This window comes from Lepidochelys kempii, chromosome 3 (genome assembly GCF_965140265.1).
Source record: "Lepidochelys kempii isolate rLepKem1 chromosome 3, rLepKem1.hap2, whole genome shotgun sequence".
Lineage (NCBI taxonomy): Eukaryota > Metazoa > Chordata > Testudines > Cheloniidae > Lepidochelys > Lepidochelys kempii.
The window spans coordinates 44,872,478-44,885,148 of record NC_133258.1 but is presented as its reverse complement, the minus strand read 5'-3'; the positions used below and the strand labels follow the sequence as shown (position 1 = coordinate 44,885,148).

The following is a 12,671-nucleotide window of genomic DNA, read 5'->3' as shown; positions in this document are numbered from 1 at the left end:
TCTGAAAAAATCCACTCTATGTGCAGCAGCACTTGGATCACTTTTCATAGATTCATAGATATTTAGGTCAGTAGGGACCATTATGATCATCTAGTCTGACCTCCTGCACAACGCAGGCCACAGAATTTCACCCACCACTCCTACAAAAAAAAACCCTCACATCTATATCTGTGCTATTGAAGTCCTCAAATCATAGTTTAAAGACTTCAAGGAGCAGAGAATCCTCCAGCAAGTGACCTGTGCCCCATGCTACAGAGGAAGGTGAAAAACCTCCAGGGCCTCTTCCAATCTGCCCTGGAGGAAAATTCCTTCCCAACCCCAAATATGGCGATGAGCTAAACCCTGAGCATATGGGCAAGATTCACCAACCAGATACTACAGAAAATTCTTTCCTGGGTAACTCAGATCTCACCCCATCTAGTAGCCCATCACAGGCCATTGGGTCTTGATGATGATGATGACCTGTTCTGTTCATTTCCTCTGAAGCCTGGTATGGGTATTGGTCATAGTTGGAAGACAGGATACAGGGCTATATGGACCATTGGTCTGACCCAGTATGGCCATTCTTATGTCCACACTGGCACTTAAGTCAGCATGAGTTATGCCACTCGGGGGGGGGTGGCTAATTCACATCCCTGAGTTTTTATCATTGTGTGTGTTACATGTTTACAGGGCAGGTATAAAAACAAAGTTCTTGGCCTCAAAACCTTCCACTCTAGATAACGATGCTGAGATTTTCAAAGCAATCTAGGCAATTTGGATCACCATCAATTTCAATGAAAATTGGGCATCCAAATCCTTGTGTAGCTTTGAAAATCTCAGCTTCAGTGCACAACTACAAGTGGGAACTAGAGCAGTGCGATGAAATGATGATGTTTATGAAGTATGTATCTTGTTGATTTTTGCTCGGAACTTTTTATTTTTAGTGCAGAATTTCCATTGTCTTAGTTTAACAATTCTCTGAGGGGAGGACTGGGGTTGAAAGGCATGTGTAATATGCTGCAGTGAAATTATTTGATTATCCGTTACTTTTACTGGTGCTCATATGTCATCCCATAAATATGAGGTTGTATAATTATATCTAAATATATATTACATACTAAGTTTAAAAAAAATTAGACATAACCCTGTGCCCACTTAAAAGTTGTCTTCAGACTGATTTGTGTTTGGAATTATTACACCAGGATAATCTTTCCATAAGCACCTAAGTGACAGGCTCTTAAGTCGAAAAGGGGTCCTGGGAGCCGAAGTCACTTAGGTGCTTTTGAATATGTTGCCTCCAGTGTATAATCCTTGTACATGAGACCAGAATTAGGCCCAAAGACTTGCACAGTATACAAATAAATACAAAGCAAAAGGATTTTTATTGGGCAAATACCTTATTACAAAAGGCTAATCATAGGATTTCATTAGACAGACATTTAGATGAGACTCACCACACTATACCAAACTTTTGGCTGTATTTAAAAACCCATTACTGTCTCTTCATAAAATCTTGTATTCACTGTTTGTTCAGCTTCTTACTTAATTGAAAACTGGACACCTTTACTAATTTCCTCACAACCATAAGGAGGCTCTTGAGTTCGCTCACTGCTGGAACATGTAGTTTTCCAGAGGACATATCCTGTGCTGAGTGACTGAATCTACAGGAAATCAAAAAGAAATATGTTATATACTAGCATATTAGGATGAATGCATAACAAATAGCTTCTTATTAAAAAGGAAATATATGCTTTGTATAACACAATATACTCTACTAACAAAATAAACTCAGCAGACTGAAATTTTGGTATAAAGTACCTTTGAGGAGCTGAGAACATAGGGAATGAGAAGGACCATAAAGATATATGCTAGTGGTATAGTATGGACACTGCACATACCTCCAATCTGCTTTTTTAAAAAAATGCTCTATCTCTCAGGTATCAAATATGTGATTGACTGTAGGACTAATTTATTCAGTAGCGAACAGCTGGCATTGGGTATGGAAAGCAGAACGTATATAACCAGAAACTAACTAGGTTACATAAACTAGGGCTACATTCTGATAAGAATAAGAGCATCAACACTGGATAAATCCCTGAGTAATATATGAATCTAGCCATTTGACTGGATTTGTATTTGTACAAATCTGATATCCCACATACTTTCAATATTAGATTGGAAGGGACACATTTTCATACAGGTCTGTACTCAGCCTCCACTTTTCTTGGGTATGTATGTACACTCACAATGTATAGGTACACTGACCTGCGTGCACACTTTAACTATTCTAGGTGTGGATCTACAAACCTATGTGTATACCTAGAAAACTTGCATCTATTGGAATTGATTCAGGATTGGATTGATTGATATGGGATTTTGGGTCAGCCCATTATAAAGATATGGCTTTTTTGCAAAATTGAGAGTCTAATTTGGATGTTGACAGCCCCTCCTGCAAACTTCAGTAGTGTTTGGATTCAGAGATCTGGTTCAGGCACAACTCTAAAGCACTACAAAGAGGTGAACTAGGAGAGTAATTACTTCATTACAACTAGGCATGGCAGAATTCAATTTTTTAAAAATAAATTGGAGACTATATCAATGTTCATTTTAAGCATTTTTTTATTTTAATCTATTTGAATTTTTACAGTTGCCATAGTTTTGGGTTTTAAACTTTATTCTATTTTTTTATTTAATTTTTTATAGTTGTGGGAGATTATGGGGGATCAAACAATTATCTAATGACAGTAGATTTTGAGATTCAAAAAGTTAAAGTTTTATAGCTGTTTAAAAAACACTGTGTCAAAACATATAAAGGAAATAGCCTTAAATCAAACATTAAGTTCGCAAGCAGCAGTTTTTTACTTTGCCTATCAGTATTTTTAATTTGGTTTGTGCGTGTACAGTGAAATCTATGTTTACCAACATTTACTGACAAAAATCTAATCCTTCCACGCCTAATTATAACAGGTTAATTCAATACCCCTAGCAAGATGAAGGGGAATGTTTCAAGTGGCAGCTAATTCCAGCTGAGACTGGTTTTCACAGAGCTCCACCCACACAGCTCTCACAGCAGGATACAAAGGGACAATATGCAACTAATGAAAGGCAAGCACAAGGCATTACATAGAACACTCTCACAGCTTAACATACAGAGCACGACACTTAGCGTATGTCTGTACAGCGATAAAAAGCCCACAGCTGGCCCAGGTCAGTTGATTTGGGCTCACTGGGCTCAGGCTTCAGGGCTGAAAAATTGCAGTGTGGACATTTGGGCTTGTGCTGGAGCCCAAGCTCTGGGACCCTGTGAGGATGGAGGGTCTTAGAGCTCAGGCTCCAGCCTGAGTCCCAACATCCACACAGCAATTTTTAGCCCCACAGCCCATGCCCCACGAGCCCAAAGCTGCTGACCCAGACCAGCCGTGGCTGTGCCATGGATATTTTATCCCTGAGTAGTCGTACCCTTTCCTACTGAGAGCTGTAAATTAACTGTTTCATACACAGTAATTACCAAGCATTCTTTTAACAGCTTGATTTTCTTTCTGCATTGGGAAGGAGATCAGTTAAATGAACTAAAAATATTTCCTAGATCGTTTATTTTTTACATGCTGACAGTGTGGGCTGCTGCTGTCCACACCTCAAGGAATTTACAATAAAAACAGACAACTGGCCTGAGAGTGTTTCTGCTTTGAGCATGGTTTCACTGTCCCCCTAGGTTCTATGGGGGAATTGGGATCCTCAATTTTGGACCTTAAGAATCTGGCAGGAGAGGCTACACAGTGCACCATGGAAAATATACATATAATTCAGAATTATATGTATATAAAATATTTTTAGAGATGAGCTAAAGCTGCAAAAGCACTGATGTGCCAAAGCACCCCTCTTATAGGCGTAGATTCACCAAGTTAGAGGTGTTAGTCCACTGCACTCTTTCCAGATGCTGATGTTTGAAGACTGATGGCCTGGCTCACCATCCTTCCATGGTGCCAGTGGATCATGTACCTAATGGTTCAGGTACTTGTGCATATTTTGACGTTAATGACCGTTTCTGGCAGTCAGGTAGAGGAAACATCTCACCTCCAGAGCCCTTGGTGTCTATATTTTGAGGCTCTTGTGCCAATATTGATCTTTTATTAAAAATTGTCTGGAAGGTGAAACAATTAAAACAACAACAGAAGTCAGATGTTTAAAATAGAAGAATGCAATTATAAGAAAATCATGATGAGGCTATAATGTTTGGGCAAAGATTATTGTATTAATTTCCCCACCAGAATTTAATATAGTAGCCATGCTGTACTATTTGAAAAAGGCACAGGAGAAAAAGTGGATCCCTGGACTAAAATTATGGACCAACTCAAAAACAACACAAACAACATAAATTATTGGTTATGCATACATTGCTAAACGGATGTTAGAGTGTCAGTTGGGATTATTATTTATGTCCATCTGGAATTTATGCTTGAAATACTAATATGTCCAAATGTATTGTTTAATTTACTACATCACAGTTCCAGTCTTCTCCTCATGCCCTATTTCTGGTTCTCTGGAGTTCTTACATACCATACTATGCTGTCTCGTCTTCTCTTTCCTTTTTTTGGCACACCTGTTATTTAATTCTGTTATGACTTTAGAGAGTGGCTCTCACATTGCAGATCAATCTAACTAAAAACTCACTTGTCTTTCAACTCTTCAATAATTTTATCTTTTATAAAGTATGAAATATACTTTTGTTTAGACAAGTGTTTTCTCCCTTACAAGCCAGGTTTTCTTTCTGCTTCAACCTTCAGCAGTGTTTTTACTCAGACTTTGCAACATTATGATCAGACTGATTTATTTAACAACTAGTATCTGAAAGCTTTAGTATCTGCTGCAAAGCAGAAAGTAAAGCTATCTTATTAAGAAGGCTGTTATTCAAAACACAAATATCTTATTTTCCTATGTTGTATTATGCAAAAAGATTCTTTTTAGGAGGAGAAGACATGGAGCTAATCTAAAAGATAAATACTCTTAGGACTGTGAATCCCAAGTAGATCACCAAAAGTTTTCTTTTGTGGGGATATTGCAAATGTACACTCAATTTATTGCAAGAACTTCAAGCTTAAAACTAATTTCTGTGGTGTCTTACGAAAAACCACAGGACCCACAGATTTTAGCAAGAAATTTTCTTCAACCAGAGTGATAGTCATAGCAAAGAACATTTCAGACATGCATACTAAATTACATATTATATACTACAAGGCAGATCCTCAGCTGGTGCAAAATGTCAAAGCGTATTGAAGTCAACAAAGCTCTGACAATTTGCACTAGCTGAGCATATTCCCCACGTATTTTTATAATCTTGAAAGACAAATTTTTCACCAGACATTTTCAAGAGAGTGCTTCCTAAGTGTTCTCTCATAACCTACTTTAATTAGACAAGTATCACATTTAAATGAAACGACTCCCATGAAATATGGAGGGCACAATTTGAAGTAATTTGGATAACACTATGCTAGGTCCAATCCCTAAAGGTGGGTCCGAAGATCAACACAGCCCAGCCCTAATTTTACCAGAAAGTCCCTGACAGCATGAAGTCAGGACTTCCTAAAGGGTAGCAACTGTAGCATAGTCTGTTCCATTCTCTTCTCTCCACACTCTCTCTCTGGTAATCTTCCGTCCATACTTCCGTCCATTGTTTAAATGGAGCAGCAACGCTCAGTATGAGGATGCAATTTCTAAAATTCACTTGTGCATTAATTGGTCTGTGTAAACCCCGCTGGTACATACTAAAGATTCCCTAGCGCTCTGGAACATAGTGCACAGCACTACATTAAGGCCCAACAGAAACTTTAGTGAGCAGCAGCAGGGTTTACACAGACCAAGTGCATTACACTAAAGCGCACTAGGGATCTTTTAGTACACACCAGCAAGTTTACAAGAACCGATTAATGTACACACATTAATGTGCTTTTGAAATCACATCCCCCATATGGCATATTACCACGCTGTGTAGAAAACCCCTTAGCACATTTGAAAGCACATTTTATAATATTATATTGGGCTGAAATTAAATCTCTTACCTAGTATCCATTTTTCTGATAAATATTTTATTTCAGGTTGCTTCTTTCCCAAATATTCTCCAATATAGATTTTGGCCTGACGTAGGGTTTTACATATTTTTCCTCCACACAGCTGAACAAGTTCACTTAGCTTGTTACATGGCGGTTGACTGGCAAGAGATATAAACATTACAGGCTGACTTGAAAAGAGGTCCTGCTGATATTTTCCTGATGACAGGTGGCGTTGAAGTCTGCAGATCTGTTTTTAAGGAAACAAGGAAATTAAGAACTAACATGTTTCAATTTCATTTATAAGCAGCAAGTAAAGCTAGTCTTTGCATTTAGGAAAAGAATTATAGGATATGAAAACAACTCTTTACATTCCCAGGTAAACTCTTGGGTAAGTCATACCATGATTAGCTAACAATCACTATATATTTATTTTTTTATTTATGACTTTTTTTGGCTTGATACAAAAGCCAAAATATCTATGTGCCATTTATTTGATTTCCATAATCTAGCCAGGTATTTATTCAATGCTCAATCTAACATGGTACTTGAATACCTTACAAGTGTATAAATGCAGCAGGCAGTGTAAAGATAAGCTCTACCTTTGGTTCTCTCCCCCCCTTTCTGCAGCACAGGTTGAAGGAATTTGTTTAATAGTATTTGCATAGTAATTTTTAATAAAAAAGCTAAGTAGATGAGACGGATTTTGTGTTTCTCTCTGAATGCGGTGAGAATGGTGGGCGCTTTTAGGTCTTGTAGTAAGTAATTCCACTTTGGTGGGCAAGATGCTGAAAAACCTCTATCTCCTGCTTCTTCTGGTTATAGACAGATCATCGGTCTGATTATAGACAGATCATTGTTCACAGTAAATCTTGGTCATGAAGTCTTTTGAGACCGCTCAGGTCCAAGCCATTGGAAGGCTTTGACCATTAAGACCAACACATAATAAACTTAATCCTATATTTTACTTTGAGCCAGTTTTAAGAGGCATTAAGGGAAACCTTTAAAAATAGGCCTTGTCTGCAGTAGGGGCTTTAGCACTGATGTAGCAATGCATATGTGTAAACGCCTCAAACCCTGGCTCCACTGAAATCAATGGCAAAATTCCCATTGACTTCAAAAGGGACCAGGATTTCACCCCTGGTATTGAGATGCACTATGCTACTGTAAACACGGCTTGTGCTGGTGCAGCTTACACCCAGGTTTACCGGTGGCAACTATATTTGTGTAGTTACACTACTGCTAAAAACTCCAGTGTAAACTGGGCTTTAGGAAAGTAAGATACGGTATGTTAATGGATCTCGATGGAAGTTGGTGCTCAGCATCCTTAGTCACAATAACACACATGCAATTTGGTTGAGAAAATGCAGATGACTAAGTGTAAGGGCCACATTCAAAACATCATAGACTTGTATTGTTGGAAGAAGCTGGATCCAGCTGCAGAGCTGAAAGAGCCTAACATATTTCAAGGAAAAGAAATGTAGTCCTGAACCCGGGGAAAAAACGAAAACAGTATTTTCCCTGCAGGTCCACTGTCTATATTTGCTTAGAAGGTTTGGTAGGTATAATGAAGTGAAAAAAACCCTAGGCAACCAGAACATGGAACCAGGGAAAATATGCCATGGTAAGGATAAAGACCCCTTTGTGATTCCCCCCGTGTTGAGGATTAAGCAGAAGAAATGCTGGAATTATGGTAAAGAATATCAGAGAAGTCTGTTCAGTCTAGGATCAAACTGGGCCAAGAATACAGAGAATGAATGGACAGAAGATTACTTAAAACAACCAAATCCAGATTTAAGATTAACAACATATGTGTGTATATAATGGGACTATTACACACTGTACCTCTTGCATGCAAACTCTTTCCCTCTTTAGAAGACTTTTTCCATGCATAACATAGAAAGAGAAAAGGAAAGTCCTTTACAAATCTGTGAAGTCCTTAACACTATTAATGTGGTTGTGTACTTACAATTAAACAAGAAAAGGGCTGATTGATATACATGAGGAGTGTCTAGCAATTTCTTCTCCTGGTAGGTTTGGTATACTCTGGAACAGGGGTTCTCAACCTTTTTCCTTCTGAGGCCCCCCAACGTGCTAGAAAAACTCCATGGCCCACCTGTGCCACAACAACAGGTCTTCTGCATATAAAAGCCAGGGCTGGCATTAGGGGGTAGAAAACAGGGCAACTGCATGGGGCTGTATGCCACAGGAGCCCCTGCAAAGCTAAGTTGCTCAGGCTTCGGCTTCAGCCCTGGGTGATGGGGCTCAGGTCCCCAGGCTTCAGCCCCATGCGGTGTGGCTTCAGCTTCCTACCCTGTGCCTTAGTGAGTCTAACACTGGCCATGCTTGGAGGACCTCCTGCAACTTGCTTGAGGCCCCCCAGTGGGCCCTGGACCCCTGGTTGAGAAACACTGCTCTAGAAAGGGCAGATAGAGTACTGTGGAATGAAAAAACATTTCCTTTAGCTGAAGTATGAAGTTCAGAACTATTCTGGTCAGGTTGCTACTGCAAGTACTAAAGACTAACCATTACCCCTAAACTATCTAGAGCTGAAATAATCAAACCATTATAATAAAAGGGTTTTTTATAAGCCAATTAGTTGCAGTACATAATGACTTGAGCATTCGGGCAGGGGTTCAAAATGATGTTCATAAAGATGACAGATGTGTGTTGCACCAGTTAAAGTCTTTTCAGTGTCTGATTTCACTTCCCGGTAAAGTTCAATACAGCAATCAAATCTGGAGGTCACAAATACATGGAACATCACATCTAAGTCTTTGTCTGCCAGGATTAGGTAAAGTCTCATGGCCAGCCACAGGAAGAAGATGGCATTTAAAAAAAACAAACAAACCACAACAACAGCTGCTATTTAGGTTTCCAGGGTAAGTATAGGTTCTAGGAGGACACTGTGCTACAATACCACTTGATCAGTGAGGGAGCAGATGTCCTTGTTGACTAGTTCATTGAAATATCTTCCTCATGCCAGCAGCGCCTCCTCAGTCTAGTTCAGGTTTAACAACATATACAATAAATGCACAAACTGATAACTGGATCTGCCAAACCTATCTGATATTTTTTGTCCCTGTTTTCCTTGTTGAAGCTTGGTGAACTGGCTCTTAGGTAATAAACAACAAGAGCTACAGTTGCCAATACAAGAAGAGATGAAGGCAAAAATAAAAGTTTGGGCACAAGAGTGGCTGAGATATTTTTCGATGCTGGTAGTTTTTCACGAATGTGAAAAATAGGGAAATGATCTGAACAGTGGACTCCTGACTTTGACACTGACTCAGTGTGTCACTTTGGGCACTTAAGATCTTTGTGCTTTAGTTTACAAATCTATGGAGTCGGGATGAAAATGCTCATCCAATTTACAAGGGGTTGTGAAGATTAATTAATGTTTGTAAAGAGCTTTCAGATCCTCAGATAAAATTACAAAGCATGTTTATTATCTTTATAAGAGGGAGTTTCTTAGTGTTGGTGATCAGTGCCAGACAAACAAGGAAAAACAAAGCCCATGCTGAGATACCACAGACAGCAGTTGCACAATCTCCATCGATGTCATTCTTCAGAGGAGTCAGTCCTAAATGAAGGTAAAACTTTTTATGCTCATGAAATCCTTGGCTGCTCTGCTGAAACTACAAACTGTTAGTTTTCTATAAGCTAGCTTGCAGGACATTTTAGAGAAGCCAGAAGCTGACAGAGTTAAGGCAGGCCAAAAGGCTAAAATATGGTCAAAAATGTGTTGTAGCTATTTATTCTTACAGTGTTCAAACAACATATGCATCAATAAGGTCAAAGAGAGCTTTCCCAACTGACTTCAATGAGTACACGCTCAAGACCGTAATATACTTTGTAATCTCTGATGTGCAAATAAAAGGCAGGATTCTGGTATTCCTGTGATTGCACTTACTCACTTTCATGAATTACCAGTTATTTCAAAATGTGTATTCACCAAGCAAACATAAAAATGCTTTAGCTAAAAAGCATTCAGGTAAGAAGTTCAACAAATTATACACTATACTCTAATGAAAACAACACAGAAACAGAGCCTCATGATAAACATGATCCTATCTTTGGTGGCTCAAATAGCCTTCTTCTTCCGTTAGAGAGAATTGAGAACATCTACTAATCTCCTGAGTTGCTTATATAGACAAATCAACTATATCTGAAAGGAGAAAAAATAATCACCAGGAGACATTAATTTAGTGTTAGTTTATCTAAAATTAACAATCAGACTTGATTCCAAGGGACCTTTGTGCTTGACTTGCCATGCTGCTTTTTTTAGTCTGGCGCTCTAGGGCTTCCAAGATTAAACTGATTAGGATTGACAAGATCTGTTTATGTTAAAAACCCAACAGGACATGAGTTTCTTAGATGGAAGACATACAATTTAACTTGATTGTAATCCTTCTGTTTCACACATTTTACAGGACATGATTTTAAAAGGCCCGTTGTATTCCCACTTCTTCAAACATTTTCTCTGAATGCATTTATTGTTCAGGTGACTCATAATGAAAAATTGTGTTATTTGTACAGTTAGTCCTACTACTGGAAATACACTTGGGTTAAATTAATATTAAAGGCAAAAATTGCATGAATGTTATGTTAAAAATTTGCACAGCTAATCACAAAGAGTCTGGAATGTAAATGTTATGATTCCAACAGAAACATTAGGTCAAGCTGTGTTGCACAATCCATGTAGTTTGATATATATATTTGTGTTATAAACACTAAGGTTGGGATTTTCAAAGGAGTTAAAATGCTGAAATCCCTTTGAGATAGCTCCTACCTTTAGCCTCTTTTGAAAATCTCAGAATAATGTATTAATCTACATATTGACTGGAATAAAAGGAACAGCATATTGTACATTGTGCAATATGACCAAAATTAAGTTTCTGTTTGGACCTTACATTTTGCTTTTCCTGACACTTTTATTTTTAAGTACAGCTTTCCAGCCAAATTGTGCTTGGATCCTGCTCAGGTGTACAACAAGGAGAGAAACTCATCCAGAGGCTAGAAATAATTGAAAATCCTGTATTCAGACAGCACAAGGGCTCTGCAGGGCTAGAATTGCTTTCAAAGCCAGCCTACGCATAGAGGAGTGGAGGTAGCCAGTCTTAGAAGAGAAAACATATTGCACGCTCTGGAAGCCATTTGACCACCCCCAACTTGGACTAGAGATTGAATGGCACAATCCACCTCTTCAAATTGAATTACCCAACTTTGTAACATCAAAGAGTTTGCAGCACTCCAGGACTGCTGCACACCCTTTGATTTTTTTTTTTTTTAAAGTTTGAGCAAAATCTTCCTCATTTCAATCCTAATCAGAGACCAAATGTGAGAAAAATTCAGCCCAAAGAAGTGAGTATTTCCACCAATAGCATTTGTGCAAACAGTTATTATGGAAACTATTTCATAACTGTACCTATAATAGGCACGACCAGCACCTGCTATGATATCAAACATTGATGCTAATTCTCCTGTCTAATTACTGTATATTCCTATCAGGTGGCTCTGAGAAGAGAGTCCCACTGACTATAGTAGTTATTCAGGATTTAGATATTTAGCTTAGTTCTTTCATCAGACAGATGAACCGGCAATAGCACCCCCCTTACATTGTTTGGCACTGTTATAAATCATAAATAAGAGAAATTAACAATTTATAATCCCCTTTGAATTGAGGATTTGAAAAAGATCATCATTACACTGACTGAAAATTAAAGGTATTGAGAATTTATGATGTAGTAATGCAGCATTTCTTCATTACAATAACAACTGATCAACTTTCCTCCATTTTTCATGTCTTACATTTTTAAGTCTTCAGATTGTGGGTTGTATGTTACAAAGAATATTAACAATAGCAACAAATAGGTAACATATGATGTATTTAAATATACTGCACGTATGCAGGATTGGGATTTTTGCTTCAGCCGTTACATTTAACTTCCTCTTTCTGAACTAGACACCTCCATAAACACTATCATTTTAGTAACGAGTGCTACAGTTGTGCCTGGAACTTTATGAGAATGTATAAAAACAGGTCCCTGGACAAAACTACTTCCAATCCAAGACCTTGATCCTTCAGACTCAAGAGAAGGCCAGATCCACCTACAGCTGAACCTCAGAGTTACAGACACCTCGGGAATAGAGGTTGTTCTTAACTCTGGAATGTTTGTAACTCTAAACAAAATGTTATGGTCGTTCTTTCAAAAGTTTACAACTGAACATTGACTTAATACAGTTTTGAAACTTTACTATGCAGAAGAAAAATGCATCCTTCTGGTTCCAAGTGAGGTGTGTGGTTGACCAGTCAGTTCATAACTCTGGTGTTTGTAACTCTGTGGTTCTACTGTATTTGTAAGATTGGAGCCCAAGTCATACCAGAGTAAAAGAAGGTAAATGATCAGGTTGAGGAGGAGATGAGTGAGGATTGCAAAAGAAAAGTCATAGGGCTGATTCCGATCTTGCTGACACTGATGCAAATATTTACATCAGTGGAATTACTTCTGATTTGCACCAATGTGAGGTTGGAATAAGACCCCACAAAATGTATATAGTAACCTGCATCTCTATCTTTTTCTATCTGCCCTCAGCCTCCTTTTTGATTTTGGGAGAATAAGGTCAAGTGTGAGAAAAGGGATGGCT

At 38.4% G+C, this 12,671-nt stretch overlaps 1 protein-coding gene across 4 annotated transcripts in view; it reads right to left on the bottom strand.

Annotated features, from left to right (window-relative positions):
- Nucleotides 1-1,357: 1,357 nt before the first annotated feature.
- MCPH1 (microcephalin 1) overlaps nucleotides 1,358-12,671 on the bottom strand; it is a 232,029-nt gene continuing 220,715 nt past the window's right edge. For 3 of the 4 annotated variants that reach the window (XM_073336219.1, XM_073336220.1, XM_073336231.1), the window contains 2 exons: nucleotides 6,039-6,276; nucleotides 1,358-1,643 (listed from right to left, as the gene is read on the bottom strand). In XM_073336219.1, the coding sequence (XP_073192320.1) occupies nucleotides 1,588-1,643; nucleotides 6,039-6,276 (294 nt within the window). In that variant the 3' untranslated portion in view covers nucleotides 1,358-1,587. Of the gene's footprint in view, nucleotides 1,644-6,038; nucleotides 6,277-12,671 lie in introns of those variants that run through there. The other variant, XM_073336225.1, reaches the window with a different exon arrangement.